We start from the raw sequence: 18788 nt of genomic DNA, 5'->3' as shown, positions 1-18788 counted from the left end.
CATGGAATCATGAGCAAAGTGACTGTTGATGGCACAGAGACAGGGGAGCACAAAGCTTGGCAGGACACTTCCACCCAGGGCTGTCTGGGGTGCTGCCCAAGAGCGGGAAGAAAGGGGCAGCTCAGAGGATCCAGGGTCTATAAACTGGGACAAATGCCATTTTCAAAGGGTGTGGTCCAAACAGAGGCAGCTTTGTCTCTCCTGAAACCCCTGTTCATCCTCAGCACTGCCCTTCTTTCTCTGCCTGGAAAAGCCCTACCTCCTCCCCGGGTTAGACCACAGGAACCCAACACTCCATGTGACAAAAGAATGAAATCTGCTGAGATGCCAGAGACACTTCCCCTGCTGAGTTGTCTATTTCTATTAAAGAGGTCATAAAAAAATATGTTTAAAGGCTCCCACTCCCCCCAAAGAAGCATATAATCATCAGAAGGAAGCTTTTGGAAATCCAGGACATGTCAAAGATCCCCTTTTTGTTGACATTTATGAAGCAAAAATCAGCCCAAAGTCTAAGTGCACCATGACTGATCCACAGTGGGATCTTCAATCCACCCGCTGACAGCAGGAGTGTCCACTCTGGTCAGGACCTGGGACAGCCAAGGGAAGAAAAAAGCACCATACAACCTGAAGGGATCCCCTCCTTGTTCTGGCAGGGCTCACTCTCATTCATTAACCTATTCATTCTCTCAACCACTCAGCAAAACATACCCACATGCTTCCTAGGTTGCAAGCAGTGGGCCAGAGCCGGCCATGTACACATGAATAGGGCAGAGTCTCTACTCCCAATGTGCTCAGTCTCCTGGAGCCTTTCTTCTACTTCCTCCAAAAGCCAGTATTTCCCCCTGATGCCCCTCTTCAGTTCATGGTCATCCTTCTAGGCTCCACACGTGAGCTACTGCTCACATCAGCAGTGTAAGGTCTCAGTGGCAGGCAAGAGGAAACAAAGTTGTCATTTCAGGGAATCAAACACACGGAGAAGGCTTTGGATACAGTGCAAACAGACCAGGCCCCACTCACAGGGAAAAGGTTCAAAGTAAACACAGATCAGGTTGATGATAAAGATGGGGGGTGGGCGGGAGGGAAGTGTCACATTTCACAGAAAGTGTTAAAGTCACCATCAAAACCTATCTGAGGGGCACTTGGGTGGTTCAGTCAGTTGAGCAACTGACTTCGGCTCAGGTCATGATCTAACAGCTGGGGTTTGAGCCCCACATCAGGCTTTGTGCTGACAGCCTGCTTTGGATCCTTTGTGTCCCTCTCTCTCTCTCTCAAAATAAATCAAAATTTTTTTTTAGGGGTGCCTGGGTAGCTCGGTTACTTAAGTGTCCGACTTCGGCTCAGATCATGATCTCATGGTTTGTGAGTTCGAGCCCTGTGTCAGGCTCTGTGCTGACAGCTCGGAGCCTGGCGCCTGCTTTGGATTCTGTGTCTCCCTCTCTCTCTGCCCCTGTCCACTTGCACTCTGTCTCTGTTTCTCAAAAATAAACATTAAAAAAAAATTTTTTTTTAAACCTATCTGATTGTGCACAGCCAAAAATCTGGACAGTTTCTGGGGTAATAGAGGACCAATAAAAACAGGGTCTGCCCAATGGCTAGAGCTGAACCACCCGGGGAAGGCCTCCCTACAACCCAGGGCCTGTCAGCCAGCATCTGCAATCTCCGCCCACCAAGACATTAACTCTGGCTCTTGAGGTGAGCTGAAGATCAAGAAGCAAGAGTCAGAAACAATAAGAGTTATGATAAAGGATGATGAGGACATAGTAAGAGATAATAAGAAAACAAACTTAAATCTACGATACAGGCAGTGTTGCTTTACTAGTCAGCTTTGTGATCATTCTAACAAAATGTGAGTGGTCAGTGTCTTGAAAGTGTTTCAAGTATGTCAAAGAGTTTTTGTGTTTTTTTTTGTTTTTGGGGTTTTTTTTTTAACGTTTATTTATTTTTGAGACAGAGGGAGACAGAGCGCGAGTGGGGGAGGGGCAGAGAGAGAGGGAGACACAGAATCGGAAACAGGCTCCAGGCTCTGAGCTCTCAGCACAGAGCCCGATTCGGGGCTCGAACCCACGAACCGTGAGATCGTGACCTGAGCCAAAGTCTGACGCTTAACTGACTGAGCTACCCAGCCACTCGTTTTTTCTTTTGTTGTTGTTTTTTTTAATTAAAGTTCATTTCTGAGAGAGAGAGACAGAGCACGAGCAGGGGAGGGGCAGAGACAGAGGAAGACACAGAATCCGAAGCAGGCTCCAGGCCCTGAGCGGTCAGCACAGAGCCTGACGCAGGGCTCCAACCCATGAACTGTGAGATCACGACCTGAGTTGAAGTTGGACGCTTACCCGAATGAGCCAGCCAGGCACCCCTGTCAAAGAGTTTTATATGTTAGACTCGTGAACAGCGTGATTCAGCCTGCTATCAGTATTTAAAAGTTTGGGGAAATCTGAGCTGTTGACTTGATGATTTACTGGCTGTGTGAATGCCTCGGGAATATGGGGAGAAATCCTAACTGTTTAAAAACTAATAAATATTAGTTATTAGGCAAAGGGTATCTAGTAGGGAATGTTCCCTTTCAAGTAGAAAAACACATTGGGGGGTTGTAAGTATTACAACACCATGCTGAGTTTTGGGTTTTGTTTGTTTTAAAGAACATTCTGGTGGCAACAGAGGACAGACCAGGGGACAGAGATCAGAAGCGACAGGACTACTGTGGGGAGAGTCTGGAAGCTATTCCCGTCCACAGTCTGCATTTCCCAGGCCCCGCGCCTTTGCTCAAGCTGTTCACTTGCCTAAAATATCCCTTACACCCCCATGTCTAAAACCTACCTACTCTTCAAGAGCCAGGTTAAATGTCATCTATTCAAGTTTTTCCTGATCTCCAGACAAGTAACTTCTTCCCCCGCAGAGCTCCCCCCAAGCGGGCACCTGCACCCAAGCCCTTTGCACATACTGCCCTGCTTTACGGTTGCCTGGACAGTCATTTACTCAACTCTGAGCACTCACTAAACACCAAGTACCAAGTGTTCTTTCTCTCTCCAGCTGCAAGCTCTGCGAGGCCAGCCCAAACCCATCTTAGCGACACCTGTATCTCCACCGGGCCCAGTACAGTGGCCGACATTCAACCACTGTTAAGACTCTGGACGAAACGCCTCTGTTACGAAACCTCTGCTGGCTCCCAGTGCCTGGGTAACCCCATTCAAACTCCTCAGGTGGCGTTCAGGTCTCCCGTGACCCAGCCCAAGCTACCTCCACGGGCCACCTCTTACGTGCGCTCTGTACGCCAGCCGAAAGAGACGCCCTCACCTTCCCCAAACTCAACCTGCACCCTCCGCCTGTGCAGTGCCCTGCGTGTGGGCTTCTCCCTCCCCACTCACCTCTGCCTGGCCAGCCTTGTGCGTCGTCCTCCCCCCGGCACACCTCACAGGTCAGTTTCCCAACAGAGCCTTTTCCTGGTTGATCCACGTGCCTTGGAGACCCTCAAGTCCCCTCTCGCCTTCCTTACGGCCTCACTGCACTCTATTCTGTTTTCCAATAATTTAAGTCTCTCTTCTGTGAGGCTGTAAACCCTTAGAGGGCAGTAATTACATCTAACTTAGGCCTGCGTGACCTACGGCGCCCAGCAAAGTGCCTCATGCGGAAACATTCAACCAGTGGTGGTTACCCGACAAATGAGTGAACAGATTAATTCCTTTTCCCCTTTGTGCTTCCCCAAACCCCAGAAATCCCATCTAGACAGCTTTGGGGCAAGATGGTTCTCCTTCTAAATCCACGTCCCACAAGGAGAAAGGCTTAAGAAGGAAGGAGGAGCATACCAGGCTGAGGCATTGTCTACAGGGCTTCAGGCTCTTACCTCATACTCAAAATCACCCCCCAGCGCCCCAATGTCCAGGTGTAGGTTCTTAAGAAGCTCACTTGAGCTGCGGACACTCTGAAAACAAACACAATTACAGGGGGTAAGTCAAGGAAGCTGGTCAGCCCAGCACGCAGGCCAAGAAGCTCCTTGTCTGTTGTTTTCTGGGTCAGACCTAGGAGGCACATAGATTGGGCAAGAAATGAAGCTGTGGGCTGGAAAATCACTCGACTTATTTTTAAAGCAGCAGAGGTCAGCCAAAAGGTGGAAACAACCCAAGCGTCTATCAACAGATGAATGAATTAACAAAATGTGGCACATTCAGACAAGGAATTACCCAGCCATATGTGCTACATGACGATCCCTGAAAACATGCTATGTAAAAGACGGGCAGACATAAAGTGGCAAATATTGTATGATTCCACTTAAATGAAATACCCAGAATAGGCAAATTAAAGACGGAACATAGACGAGAGGAGACCGGACACTGAGGAGTTACTGCTCAATGCGTAGAGAGTTGCAGTTCGGGATTTCGAGCGAGTCCTGGAGATGGATAGTGGTGATGTATCACACTGAATTGCATGCTTAAAAGCGATTACAATGGTAACTTTCATGTTATATATATTTGACCACAATAAAAAAAAACTTTTCTAAACAGGACAAAGGGTTCCCAGGCCAGGAAGAGGATTCATCATTACCTGGTTGTCACTCTCTGCCTCATCCTCCTCGTTGGTCTCCTCCCCTAAAGCCAAGAGGCTGAGGGCTTTCTTGTCCTCATGGATGGAGCCCAAGAGACCCTTTGTGTAAGCAGAAGTCTTGAGACCCTGTGGAGGCTCCAAAGCAGAGAAGAAAAGTCAAGGGACACACCAGAAAGACCTGCAGAATGCCTGCCCGACTCTCTTTCGGTTTGGTTGTCTCCCAGCACAAGTCTGCCACGGCCAGGAAGCCGACCCCGGCAAACCCAGCTCACACGGATCCCTCCCTTTTCCAACTCCTACCACCCCGGCTGCCAGGATGGGAAAGTTAGCACTGCAGTCCCCATGGCGTGGGCCTGTCCTCTGCAGCCCAGAGTCCACGTTCAGCATCACACAAGTGTGATTTGCCCTCCCAACTTGATTATGAACCTTGAGGGCTCAGCCCATGCCCTCTCTTTATCATCCGTGGGCCACAGATCCTAGCATGACACACGAAGGCCCCACAGGAACTAAATACACTGAACACACACACACACAAACCATTTACCAGCGTGAGTTCTCCAAGCTGACCAGATTCCACTGAGCTCCCCAGGCTCACGCTTTGCGATCCACGAAGAGCAGAGGCCGGGGCATCCACGAGGCCTCTTAAGGGAGCCAGACCCCCAAGAGGGACGTGGACTGGGGCTAATGAGGAGCCCGGGGCCTGAGCAACACAAAACATCTTGTTACAAACCCAAGAAACCACGTGGCCCTCAGAGTGTCAGAAGCAGATATAAAAATAAAACATCTAAATCCTGCCCGCTCAAATTTAAACCACCTCCGTTCAGAGGCTGCTAATGAAACACAACATCCAGAAATTACCATTGTGCCAAATGTGTGAGAAATCACAGGCTGGCTTGCTGATTCCCCTAACTTTGCTGCTAGCGCACAGCTAACGGTCGTCTCACATCTGGCAGATGCTGCGGAGGGTTCTGCTCCCCTTTCAGAAGCCACGTAGGAAGTGGGGGGGCGGAGGGGGGGCAGAGACAAAAGCCTCATCTACCAGAGGGAGAAGTCTCAATAGATGAAGTTTAAAACTGATGAACCAAGCAAAAGCAGTCGAAGCGTATTATTTACAAATATGGAAGTACGCACGAGAAGAAAGCAGTTGTCTCTGGGGAGGGGTATACGCGCCCAGAGAACTGCTGGGTTTCGTTACCCACCTTTTGGTACTACTTGACTTCGTTTGATATGGGCATGTATTAATTTGATTAAAATAAACAGCAACTATGAAAAAAAATACATTAATGGCAAAAGAAGAACTTTCTTGCCCCGCTCCACTGATGAGGAAGGTGGCTGAAAGGAGCCTGGCCCCCAGTTTCCCTGTTCTCACGCTGGCCAAACGAAGGCTTTGGGCTAACGAGGACAGGGAAAGAAACCAGGCTGGGGGTCAGAACTGGCAAGGCCTCAGCGCACTCACAGACAACTGAATTCTCAGTTTACTCATCTGCAAGATGGAGATGATGAGTGCCTTGCCGCTTAAAAAGCAAGGTGTGCTGGGAAGTTCAAAAGGGCTCATGAATGTGAGGAGCACGTGGAGGGGGGGGGCCAGGGCTACACCGATGTTGTGAAAGGGCTGTTATTAGAGGGACTCACATAGGACTCACGCAGCTGGAGCCCAGGCTTAGGAGAGGGGGCAAGGAGAGCATTCTTGGGACAACTTACAAAGACCTCTTTAAAATTCATTACTCAAACTTAAAACGCATCAAACAACACAAAACCATTCCCCTCTAACCCCAAGGAGACCAAGAAGAGAAAGGGGAGGCCAGAAGAGGTCAGGCTGAGGAAGCACAAGTGGCCCACCGTCTCTAATCCACAGCGTCGGCTCAAAGGGCCAGACCACTGGGCAGGGTCTCAGCGGGGCCCCTTTCTGTGTGGAAAGGGCATCGGACACTCCTCCGAAAGGGGGGTGAAGTCCCGAACCTTTGAACACCCGAACCACTGCCCAACCACCTGGCCTGCTGCAGAGTACTTCCGTTAGGCAGAGAAGGAACGCATAATGCTCAGGCTGGCCCACATAAGCCAGCATCAGGTACCGGGCTAAGCCCCTTCTGCGCCACCTCTCATTCTGCTCTCACAACAACCCGAGGCCACAGTCCCTACAAATGGAGATTGGGGAGATCGAGAGCCCTGCCCAAAGTCACAGGGCCAGCAAGGGAGCGCAGATATGAGACTGGAGCCCAGGGCTGTCTCTAAGCCACTATTTTACGCCACCGTCTGGCTGTGGCAGAGAAGAAGCCCAGAAAGGCTTCTCTAAGGTAAACTGGGGGCAAACTGGGCCCGCTCGTCCTGACTTCAGCCCTCCCAACCAGCCCCAGCAGATCAGCAACCAAAGTTCCTCCCACACTGTATTTATGGAAAAGTACAGACTCCTACCATGGCTAATTTGCTAACGTGCTGGGGGCTGGAAGGAGGGAGACAGGCATGCTGAGGGCTTTGTTCTCCCAGGCCTTTACCAAATCAGTGGTTAGCAGGGAAATTACACATTCCTGGATCCTAGCTGATCATCTTCTATAGCTGGCCATTAACTCTGACTATGGGCTGTACGTGGCGTTGTCCTTCGGAGCAGATAAACTTGCTGCCGTTGGGCTAATTAAAACTTTCAGGATCATCTGCAGCTTATCCGATATTTATAGTGCTACAGTAGTTATTAAAGCTAACAGAGAACCAGGGCACGCCAGCAATTAGAAACCAGAGGGAACAACTGGGTAAAGCCACAGCTGGGCAACAGCAAAAGAATAGCTGGGGAAATTCAGAGCGACCCCTGTGGTCTCTGATCCAACTTGACTTCTTCTGAATGAAGAATATGGTGTGACTCTTTAAAGGGACAAAGGGGTCGGGATGACAGGGACAGCACCGTCCTTTGGCAAATCCCAGCAGCGGAGGAAGTAACGGTACCAACGAGGTCTGTACAAGCCTGACACAGGTTGTTCACATGGCTTCTGGGAGCCCTGGGAAGCCAGGAGCAACAGCAGCTCGCGGGATGGTACGGAGATGCTGGGTTTTAGCCCCTCATGACTGGATTTACACTCCAGTTCCGTAGGATTCCCACAAGGGACTGAATTCAGAGCTTAGGGGTGCGGTGTCCACTTGGGAAGCCTCTGTCCATAATCACCTGAAGAGAAAGTCTTCCCAAATCCTGGGAAGGTACGTAGATCCTGCGTGAGTGCCAAGATCAGTGCCACCTTACCCTCAAAACTGATCATCTGCAAAGCCTGTGACCCATCTGTGAAATACAGTTAGCTCCAGGGAAGGGAAGTCTAGATACCCCGAGCCGCTGCCTCGCAGGTGATGGGTACAAGAAACATGAAATACACGTCACCCCACAAGATGGCCAGCCTGGGTAGTTCAGGGATTAGTAGTTACGAGGGGAGAGCAAATAACAGGAAAGCAGGCCTGATGGCCGAGTCAACCCAACCTGCTGCCTCCCTGCCAAGTTCACCGAGTTCAAGTCCAACGTCAACTCGATGGGCTCCCTCCCTGCCAAGTTCACTGAGGCCCACGGGCCATGCTTGCTAAGAAGCCTACCTGGTTGAGAAGCTGTGACGTGCCTGACTCTGCAGCAAGCCCTCTGTTGGAACTCAGCTCGACTAGCCCCTGCCTGAGGGGGCTGCTGCTTGGCTGGAAACCGGCTTGCTGACGGGCCTCCTGCCCAGCAGGGGCAAGAGCCGCCTCCAGAGGACACGCCAGCACCTCCGGGCCACAAGTCAGAAAACTCGCGTCCCTCTCCATGGTTCTGATGGCCTCGTGCTCACCCTCACTAGATATCGTGGAAGACTCGGCTGCCATGCAACAGACCCTGCTGGCAATGTCTTTACGTGGCATCTCCTGCATGCTCTCGGGCAGCCCCAGGCCCTCCAGCTGCCTGGAGATCTTGACCATCTGCAGGATGTGCTGGTAGAACCTCTGATCCTCAGAGTAGTCTTCGCTCTCAGAACACTCATCAGTAGACCCCTGCATGGGGGACACCTGGAACGCTAGAAAGGGGCTGGAGTGCTGATCTCTCAGGTCGGGACCTGCCTGACCCATGCCCCGCCCAGATCCCTGAGAGCTCTGCAGGTCCCAAAGGAGGTTATGCACCTCACCCAGGATCTGAGAGCCAAGGTGAGAAGCCAGGCTGCTGCTCTCCGAGTCAGGCTCAGACCCACTAAGCTTCCTGTCTTCTTCGGGGGGGTCTGTTGACCCCGGGGGTTGTCTCTTCTCACTGGTAGGGTACCCTCCAGGGGAACTCCCTGAAGGGGCACTCTGGGCCGGCTCTAACGCCAGCCGATCAGGTGGCAATAGGAAGAGTTCCCGAGGTGGATCTTTAGCTGAGGCCCCTGGAGCCTCAGGGTCACTGGGTTCTGTCTCCTTGCAGCCGCCGGGGGTATCCTTGTCAACAAGCTTGGACACCTGTCCCATCCACAGTCCTGGGGGCTCTTTTCTCCTCCTCCCCCTGCCCCTACTCCCACCTTCTCCAGAAACTCCCTGCCAGCTCAGGCCTTCAGCTGGGCCATGATCTAACAGGAGCAGTGGCTTCTTCTTGGTAGGCAGCATGTGGTCAGAAGAACAGGGGGACCCGGAGGGCTTCTCCTCAGGGGATGGTGAGCGAACGGGGCTCTGGCTCTTGTCCCCACCGGGGCCAGTGGAGCCCCGTTTGGCCATGTGGCCCAAACCTCTGATGGTTTCAGAAAGCTCTGAGTGGACAGAGGCCTGGCACCTGCTCTCCAGCACATCCTGCCCATTCTGGAGGGGCCGGGTATTCTCAGGGCCCAGAGCACTGGGCTTCTGCTGTCTGGTCCTCAGTTCCAGATCTTCTATTTCAGGGTCTGAAAACCCCAGGTAGATTTTCTGTGTCGGCTTCTGGGGTTTCCCCAGACCCTGCTGATCACCCAATTCTGTTCTGCACTGGGCTCGGGCCCTGCCTAAGATTTTCTCCACGCCGGCAAAGATGTGGTGGGTTCGGGAAGCTTGGCCCTTGGAGAGTGGCTGAAGCTTGCTGGGCAGGGTGCCCATGAGAGGCGAGGGGATGTCACCCAGCATGCATGGGCTCTTCCCTTTCTTAAAGGAGCCCTCGTTTCTAGCCTGCATCTCTTGGTCTAGGTCCAGATCAGCAAGGCCAGGTGCTGGGAGAGGGGATGGGCCGCGGAGAAAGGAAGGAGGCAGCATAAGTCCCTGCTCAGGCTGTGTCTCCTAGATGGGTATATAAACATGCAAGAAAAACTGAGACAGAGCACTTCTGACTTACACTTGCTACCTCAGCCCTCGGCAAGCCCTTAGCAGAAACCCACCCTCTAATTAAAGTAAAACACAAACCAGGAGGGGGAAAAGAAGCCAGAAACTCCCTCTGACTTCTTTGTTTTCTGGGCCCTAGTTTCCTTATCTATAAAGGGGAGGCTGGACCAGATCAGTGGCTTACAAACCTTGCTTCGTGGAAACTGCAGGTTCGTTGCACATGGTGCCCTGGAGGCCACAAGAGTGTACATGTCACGGGGAACGGGCGTCACTAAGACCTACACCCCCAGGTTCAGCTGGGGTAGCTCCACTTCTGGACATGCTGGACCTCCATAGAGGAATGATTGGAAGACAGGGCTTCACTACTAACAACTGTCAGAATCACCAACCAGATTATTTCTAAAGGATCATCAAGCTCTCAGTTCTGTGACTGGTTAAGTTTATAAAACCCACCAGCCTTACCAAGGACTACCAGAAATTGTCTAAGAAGGGAAAGAAGAAGGGAAACAGCCAAAGAGGGGAGCCCTGGGGATTCCGTCAAGGTCTTCTGGCAAAGACACGAACTGGCACTGCTCAAGAGAGGTCCACAAAGACAGAAAACCTTGAGTCTAGAAGAAACTCTGAACGATAAACCTCACCCTGCAAACACATTCACAGTAGGCTCTAGCCGGCCTGTGCACGCATACCTCCGGAGAGCCCAAGCCACCTGTGCCCAGGTCACCCACCTGGCTCAGGCCTGCCCTCTGGACAAACCCAGGTCTGAGGCACTGTCCTGAGCCTGAGAGCCAGACTGGCAGCCCAGGACTTCCCAATCGTCCTCAGCTCCACAGAAGGAATCCTTTTTAACAGGGAGTTCCACACACTCAGTCACACACCCAGAACTCTGTCACCTGACCCTCCACCCCAGAACCCTTGCTTGGTCCCCTCTCTCACCGTTACTCATGCCAGAGCCTGCCCAGACACTAGGTAGTCCTGGGTTAGTGAAAAGCCCATTATCCACCTTCTGCCTTTGAAACACATAACATTAGAAAATTCAACCGATTTGGAAATGACTTGTCCTCTTTATCTGGAGGGACGGGCTTGTTATCTTATTTCTTGGAATCATGAGTAGTGATAGGTGGGGGAGGGCAGGGGAGGGAAGAGTATCTGTGGAGCTTGGAAGTGTTGAAAAAGATTAATTCATCACCAACCATCCGATGCCAGACTTGACACCCTGAGAAGGAAGGAAGAAAGGGAGATGGAAATCTTCACTGAAACACAGGCACTGGTGGGAAACAGACTGCAGACAGAGAGCAAATCAACTGGACAAGTGAGAGGGTTGAAAAGATATTCTCATGCACCCCACCTGGCTGGTCTGAGCTCCTATGTGCCTCCCTCTCCTCAACATGCCCCACCTGCACCCCACCTTGGTGAAGGATCCCCTGCACCGGCAGAGCGCTCTGGGAGAGCCTGGCCCTCACATCAGCATGGCTCCAAGTCTTAGCTTCTCCACCTATAAACCCAGGGCAATAACTCTGCTTCTTAAGTTCAGACATACTGGAAGGACAAATAAAAATAAGGGGAAAGAGCACTTTCAACTCAGAGTGAAAAAGCTACCTGACACCAAGATGCTCACGCTGCAATCAGATTTCAGTTACGCACCCCTACCAAAGGACAATGGCAAAAAAGAACAATCCACAAAAGTGGATAAAGCCCAAAGCTTTTCTTTTTGGACTTTGAAGGCACTGGCTTTCTGACAACTGAATTATGGCTACACCTGACATCTATGAATTTGCACCACACTTGGAAGGCCTGGCTCTGAAAGAAGAAAGACATTCCACTCATCTAGGTTCTCTGTCAATTGCCCCCCTGTTCCCCACTCTCCAGAGGGGTAGACGGTATCCCTTCTCAGACTGCTGCAAAGCAACATCCTCAGGGAAGCGCACTTTCTCGATAATCATCCTACATAATACGTGCTTCCCGGGGGGAAAGGGGAGGAGAAAAGAATTTTTCAGAGACGATAAGAACTTCCAGAAGCTAAAGGAAAATCTGCCAGAAGACAGGCATAACTGAGATGATGTACTATCAAGCAATCAATGTGTTATTGGTGTTGTTCTGAACTTCCCAGCTGTAAACACCTAGGGGTTCCCAATATACCCTGAGGTTTCAGCCCCGGCTCTCTGGGGGCTGGCATCCACGGACTCACCAGCAGACTTTTGGAGGTCTCTTTGTCCTTTTTGTCTTTCTTTTCCTTCTTCTTTTTCTTGTCTTTCTTGTTAACGGCTCCTGGAGTTGACAGCTTCCTCCGCTCTTGGATCACCAAGTTCCGATAGTGCTCGTCACATGGATGGTCCCACGTGGACTGCCCATTGGCAAAGTTGAAATAGTAAATATCACCTGTGATGTCCTGGCTGTAGAGAGTGGAGGTCAGAAGTTAGTCCCTGCTCAGGTCCAAAGCTACTTAGGAAAAAAAGGAAGAGAATAAAAGTGGCCAGGAGACAGAAAAGAAGGAAGAACTGGGTGAGAGGGACAGAAGGAGAGAGAAGACACGGGGGACGCAGGAGAGGATTAACACAGAAGGAAAGGGTACCTTCTGGCTAATATAGGAGTTAACTTAGATAGGAACAAAGGACTAGTTAACTAGATAGGATAGCTAAGGACTTCTCTAGAAGAAAATGTACAATCATTGGGGTTCCTAGGAATAAACTTGGTTTGAGATGGATAAGTACAGATGCTATGGGATCTCAAAGATAAGTTCTAGGATTGACCTTCCTTAATATTTTCATAAATGGTCCAAGGAAGAAAGAGGCATTGTGATAGCTCTGGTCTTACACAAGACTCCGATCTCCTAAGAAATAACGATCCAAGCCAGTGGAGATCAACAAAAGAAACTAATGTAAAGGTGCATTTCATGAACCTGTGTTTCAACATGGACAAGTCCAAAATAAGCCATTCATTCCAGCCACCATTATCAAAAATTCATTGGGACAGCTACAGAAAACAAACAAACAAAATTCACCACAGCAATACAAAAAAAAACGATACCCAGGAATAAATCCAACGTGTACAAAATCTTTATAAAGCTTCACTGAAAAGTCAGGAAAAAGAAAAAAAGAAAAAGCTGTTGGAGAGACAGCCCGTGTTCCTCAATAGAAAGACTCAAGTCTGGCGGCACCTGGTTGGCTCAGTCAGTGGAACATGCAACTCTTGATCTTGGGGTCGTGAGTTCAAGCTCAATCTCAATTCTAACAAAAGAGAAAACATGCAGAAGTAAGCAGGAAAAATATTAGGGATGAAAGACAGAAAGATAATAAATGACAGATAAGTGCATGAGAAGATGCTCAGTATCACTAAACATCAGGGAAGGTGAAATTTACAACCACAGGGAGATATCACTTCCCACCCACTAGCACGGCTATTACCAAACAAGCAGAAATAACAAGTGCTGGGGAGGATCTGGGGAAATTGGACATCTCAAGCACTGTCGGTGGGGATGGAAAAGGGTGTGGCCGCTGTGAGAAACACTAGTTTCCTAAAAATTAAAAACAGAGAGACCATATAGCACAGCAATTCCACCGCTGGATATATACCAAAAAGGAAAGCAGGGATTCAAGCAGATTATTTGTCCACCCACGTTCACAGCAGCGTTACTCATAAAAGTCAAAGGGTGCAAACAGCCCAAACGTCCATTGACAAATGAATGAATAAACAAAATGTAGTACATACATACACTAGAACTGTATTCAGTCTTGGCAACGAATGAACTACTGACACCTGCTACAACATGAATGAAACTCGCAGACATTATATCAAGTAAAATAAGCCACACACAAAAGGCTGAATATCGTGGGCCCACTGATTTGACCTTGAATAGGTTAATTAACAGAGAATGGAAAGTAGATTCAATGTTACCAGGAGCTGGGGGGGAAGGGCAGAATGGAAACAGACTTTCTGTTTGGGAAGATGAAAAAGTTCTGGAAATGGGTGGTGGTGATGCTTGCACAACACTGTGAATGTACTTCATGCCACTGAGCTGTATATCTAAAACTGGCTGAAACAGTACATTTTACATTATGTATGTTTTACCTGGAAAAAAAAGTACAAAAAATGTATAATTTCAGTGTGATAAAAGAAAGCGCAAAGAAAATTAAAAGACAGGAGGTGGGGAGAAAATAGTAGAAATAGTAGTATAAGATTAATACACAGAAAAATCTGGCACAAGAACAGACACTCAGATCAATGGAACAGAATAGAGAACCCAGAAAGGGACCCACAAATGTATGACCAACTAATCTTTGACAAAGCAAGAAAGAATATCCAATGGAATAAAGACAGTCTCTTCAGCAAGTGGTGCTGGGAAAACCGGACAGCGACATGCAGAAAAATGAACCTGGACCACTTTCTTACACCATACACAAAAATAAACTGAAAATGGATGAAAGACCTCAACGTAAGACAGAAAGCCATCAAAATCCTCGAGGAGAAAGTAGGCAAAAACCTCTCGGATCCTGGCTGCAGCAACTTCTTACTCAACACGTCTCCAGAGGCAAGGGAAACAAAGGCAAAAATGTATTGGGACCTCACCGAAATAAAAAGCTTCTGCACAGCAAGGAAATAATCAGCAAAACTAAAAGACAACTGACGGAATGGGAGAAGATATTTGCAAATGACATATCAGATAAAGGGCTAGTATCCAAAATCTATAAAGAACTTATCAAACTCAACACCCCAAAAAAACAAATAATCCAGGGAAGAAATGGGCAAAAGACATGAATAGACACTTCTCCAAAGAAGACATCCAGATGCCAACCGACACAGGAAAAAATGCTCCACATCACTCATCCTCAGGGAAATACAAATCACACCCACACTGAGATACCACCTCACACCTGTCAGAATGTCTCACATTAACAACTCAGGCAACAACAGATGTTGGCGAGGATGCGGAGAAAGAGGATCTCTTTTGCACTGCTGGTGGGAATGCAAACTGGTGCAGCCTCTCTGGAAAACAGTATGGAGGTTCCTCAAAAAATTACAAATAGAACTATCCTACGAACCAGCAATTGCACTAATAGGTATTTATCCAAGGGATACAGGTGTGCTGTTTCGAAGGGACACACGCACCCCCATGTTTATAGCAGCACCATCAACAATAGCCAAAGTATGGAAAGTATGGAAATAGCCAAATGTCCATCGATGGATGAATGGATAAAGAAGATGTGGTACATATATACAATGGAGTATTACTTGGCAATCAAAAAGAACGAAATCTTGCCATTTGCAATTACGTGGATGGAACTAGAGGGTATTATGCTAAGCGAAATTAGTCAGAGAAAGACAAATATCATGTGACTTCACTCATATGAGGACTTTAAAACACAGCATAGATGAACACAAGGGAAGGGAAGCAAAAATAATATAAATACAAAACATAAGAGACTCTTAAATATGGAGAACAGAGGGTTACTGAAGGGATTGTGGGAGGGGGGATGGGCTAAACGGGTAAGGGGCATTAAGGAATCTACCCCCGAAATCATTGTTGCACCATATGCTAACTAACTTGGATGTAAATTTTAAAAAAATGCTTTGGGGCACCTGGGTGGCTCAGTCGGTTTAGAATCCGACTTCGGCTCAGGTCATGATCTCGCAGTTCGTGAGTTCGAGCCCTGCGTCGGGCTGTGTGTGACAGCTCAGAGCCTGGAGCAGTTCGAGCCCTGCGTCGGGCTCTGTGTGACAGCTCAGAGCCTGGAGCCTGCTTCAGATTCTGTGTCCCCCCCCGCTCCCCCCACCCTGTCCCACCCCTGCTTGTGCTCTGTCTCTGTCTTTCAAACACAAAAAAACATTAAAAAAAATTTTTTTAATGCTTAAATGAAAATAAAACCCACAGAAAAATCACTTTTACCTTCTCAACAAAAATAATAATAAGCAACCCAGCAGACAAAACGGCAAAGAATATAAATAAGCAAATGGCCAACAGATGGCCAGCTCAACTCTATGAATGATTTGAGAAATGCAAATTTAAATGATCAGGCATAATTTCCTGTCCTTGGATCAACAATTTTTTTGTACTCATCATTTTGGAGGAATTGACAATTTTTTAATTGATATTTTTTTTTTAAAAAGGCTTCAAACCCAACGCAGGGCTTGAACTCACAACCTTGAGATCAAGACCTAAGTTGAGATCGAGTCAGATGCCTAACCAAATGAGCCATCCAGGCACCCCTAATTGATAATATTATTAAATGAACAACCATATGTACCATTATTGGAGGAATTATTAAACTATAAAGGAAGGTAATGTATGATTAACATTATTTAAATTCTGTACATCTTTTAACACACCACTGCAAATCCTAGAAATTTTTTCTAAAGACACACATACAGGGGTGCCTGGGTAGCTTAGTCAGTTGAGCATCAGATTTTTTTTTTTTAATATAACATCGTCAAGTTGGCTAACATACAGCGTATACAGTGTGCTCTTGGTTTTGGGGGTAGATTCCCGTGATTCATCACTTACATACAACACCCAGTGCTCACCCCAACAAGTGCCCTCCTCAATGCCCATCACCCATCTCCCCCTCTTCCCCAGAGCCCCCCATCAACCCTCAGTTTGTTCTCTGTATTTAAGAGTCTCTTACGTCTTGCCTCCCTGTTTGTAACTATTTTCCCCTTCCCTTCCCCCATGGTCTTCTGTTAAGTTTCTCAAGTTCCACATATGAGTGAAAACATGATTATCTGTCTTTCTCTGATTGACTTATTTCACTCAGCATAATACCCTCCAGTTCCATCCACATGAGCATCAGATTCTTGATTTTGGCTCATGTCATGATCTCACGGTTCATGGGTTTGAGACCCACATCAGGCTCTGCTGACAGCGTGTAGCCTGCTGGGATTCTCTCCCCCTCTTTCTCTGCCCCTCCCTCTCTCTCTCTCAAAATAAATAAATAAACATTAAAAAATAAATAAAGACACACATACGAAACCTCAGGCAACATGTTTACCCAAACTGAAGAAGACATCTGACTTCTCCTCACCTAGTGCCAAATTCTCAGATGCCAGAAACAGAAAGAAAATGTGAAATCTGAATAACAAGTGTGTGAACTGATAGGTCAAGGCTGGTGTCTGACCTGGACAGAGACCCTCAAAAGCTGTTTATTTATTTATTTATTTGTTTTGTTTTGTTTTGTTTTGAGAGAGAGAGAGAGAGACAGAAACAGAGAGACAGAGAGAATCTTAAGCAGGCTCCACACTCATCACAGAGCCTGACACGGGGCTCGATCCCATGAACCTGGGATCATGACCTGAGCTGAAATCAAGAGTCCGATACTCAACCGACTGAGCCACCCAGGCTCCCCAAAACCCGAGTTTTAATGCCGGTTGAAAGGCACAAAATACGGCCTTAGACCTTCATGAATTTGGGAAACTAGGGGCAAGACCCTTGCGTATCACTGGGCCCTTAAGGCTGCTGGCTCCATGAACAGAAGAACCTAGTGGGCAAAGAAGCAATCCAGGTCTAGGCAGGCGAAATCAACTTTCACAAAAAATTAAAACTCCAAGATACATGTAGACATAGAATCCAAACTGTGGTAAGGAAATCCCAAGTCAGAAAATTAATGTAAAAATTTAGTACTAAACCCACTGAAAAACCCGTGGCACAAGCTATCATAAAGTCACTCAACAACCCAGGAATGAGACACAGAAAATAACTCTACAGAAGATAGATTCACAAAACTCACAATAAATAATTAAACCCCATGGAGAGACAGTTCACTGCGAAAGGAAATCAGTGCCAGTAAAGAGAAACATTGGCACGCAAGGAAACCTGGCATAGTACAATAATCAAAAGAAGACTAAAATTAACTACATCTAAAATTACTGTAGGGACAAAAAGAGAATCCCTAATGAAAGAACAGAACTCTAAAAAAAAAAAGAAAAGAAAAGAAAACAGACATATTGAAAAGAGCAGAACTTGTAGGAATCGGTAGAATCATTAAATTAGTGACGGAAAGGGGGAAACAAAAATAAATCCAAACGTGGCACAGCAGTGAAATTACAAAACACCAAAGATAAAAACAAAATAAAAAAAACATCCAGTTTGGGGAGGGGGGAGAGGGGGGAATTTTACTACCCACAAAGAAATAACTGATGAGACCAAGAAAACATGTCTTTTTAGCAAAACCAGAAGTCAGAAGATAAGGGTGCATAATATTGTCCAAGGGCTGTTTGTACTCAACATCCAATTCTGTACTCAACTAAACTGTTATTCAGAGTTAGACCAGACAAAAGGCACCGGGACAAAGAAGACATAAACACATCTATATATGAAAACGCATTGATATAAAGGACATTTACAGAACCCTATATCCAAAAATGATACACTACATTCTTATCGAGCATCCCTAGAACATTTACATAAACAGGATCACTTACTGAGCCAGAAACGAGGTCTCAACTTGTAACACAAAATAGAATGAATAAATAAAATTGGAAATCAGGAATAATAAAATACCCAAACTCTATCTACCTCACCCCCTTCAAACTACTTTTTTAGAACAAAGATACTTAAACCAATTTTACAAAATCAAATCCGATAGTATATAATCATGACCAAGTGGACTTTATCCGAGGAATGTAAGGTCAGATTACCATTTGAAAATCAATCAATACAACTGACCCTAGTAAGACCGAAATAGAAAAAAAATCACATGATCCTATTAATAGGTACAGAAAAACATTTGGCAAAATCCAATATCCTTTCTGATTTAGACCCTCAGCAAGCCAGGAATAGAAGGGAACTTCCTCATCCTGACAAAAGGCATTTACAAAAACCTACAGCTCCCATCATACTCAATTCCTTAAGATGAGGAGAAAAGCAAAAATGTCCACTGTCACCACTTCTGTTGTTAGAGGGTCTAGTCCGTGCAGTAAGGAAAGACATAAAAATAAAAGGTATTCAGTTTGGAAAGGAAGAAGTAAAAATGTCTTTCTCACAGAAGATGTGATCATGCGTGTAGGAAATC

General features: G+C 47.3%; 1 protein-coding gene across 16 annotated transcripts in view; it reads right to left on the bottom strand.

The window, feature by feature from the left end:
• Positions 1-18788, bottom strand: part of CEP164 (centrosomal protein 164) — a 68209-nt gene that overhangs the window by 35647 nt on the left and 13774 nt on the right. For 11 of the 16 annotated variants that reach the window (XM_045482930.1, XM_045482927.1, XM_045482926.1 and 8 more), the window contains 5 exons: positions 11975-12179; positions 8104-9747; positions 5084-5239; positions 4540-4674; positions 3842-3919 (listed from right to left, as the gene is read on the bottom strand). In XM_045482930.1, the coding sequence (XP_045338886.1) occupies positions 3842-3919; positions 4540-4674; positions 5084-5239; positions 8104-9747; positions 11975-12179 (2218 nt within the window). The remainder of the gene's footprint in view (positions 1-3841; positions 3920-4539; positions 4675-5083; positions 5240-8103; positions 9748-11974; positions 12180-18788) is intronic. The other 5 variants (XM_045482941.1, XM_045482940.1, XM_045482939.1 and 2 more) reach the window with 2 other exon arrangements.

Source organism: Leopardus geoffroyi, chromosome D1 (genome assembly GCF_018350155.1).
Source record: "Leopardus geoffroyi isolate Oge1 chromosome D1, O.geoffroyi_Oge1_pat1.0, whole genome shotgun sequence".
NCBI lineage: Eukaryota > Metazoa > Chordata > Mammalia > Carnivora > Felidae > Leopardus > Leopardus geoffroyi.
This window is presented reverse-complemented; position numbering and strand designations above follow the sequence as displayed.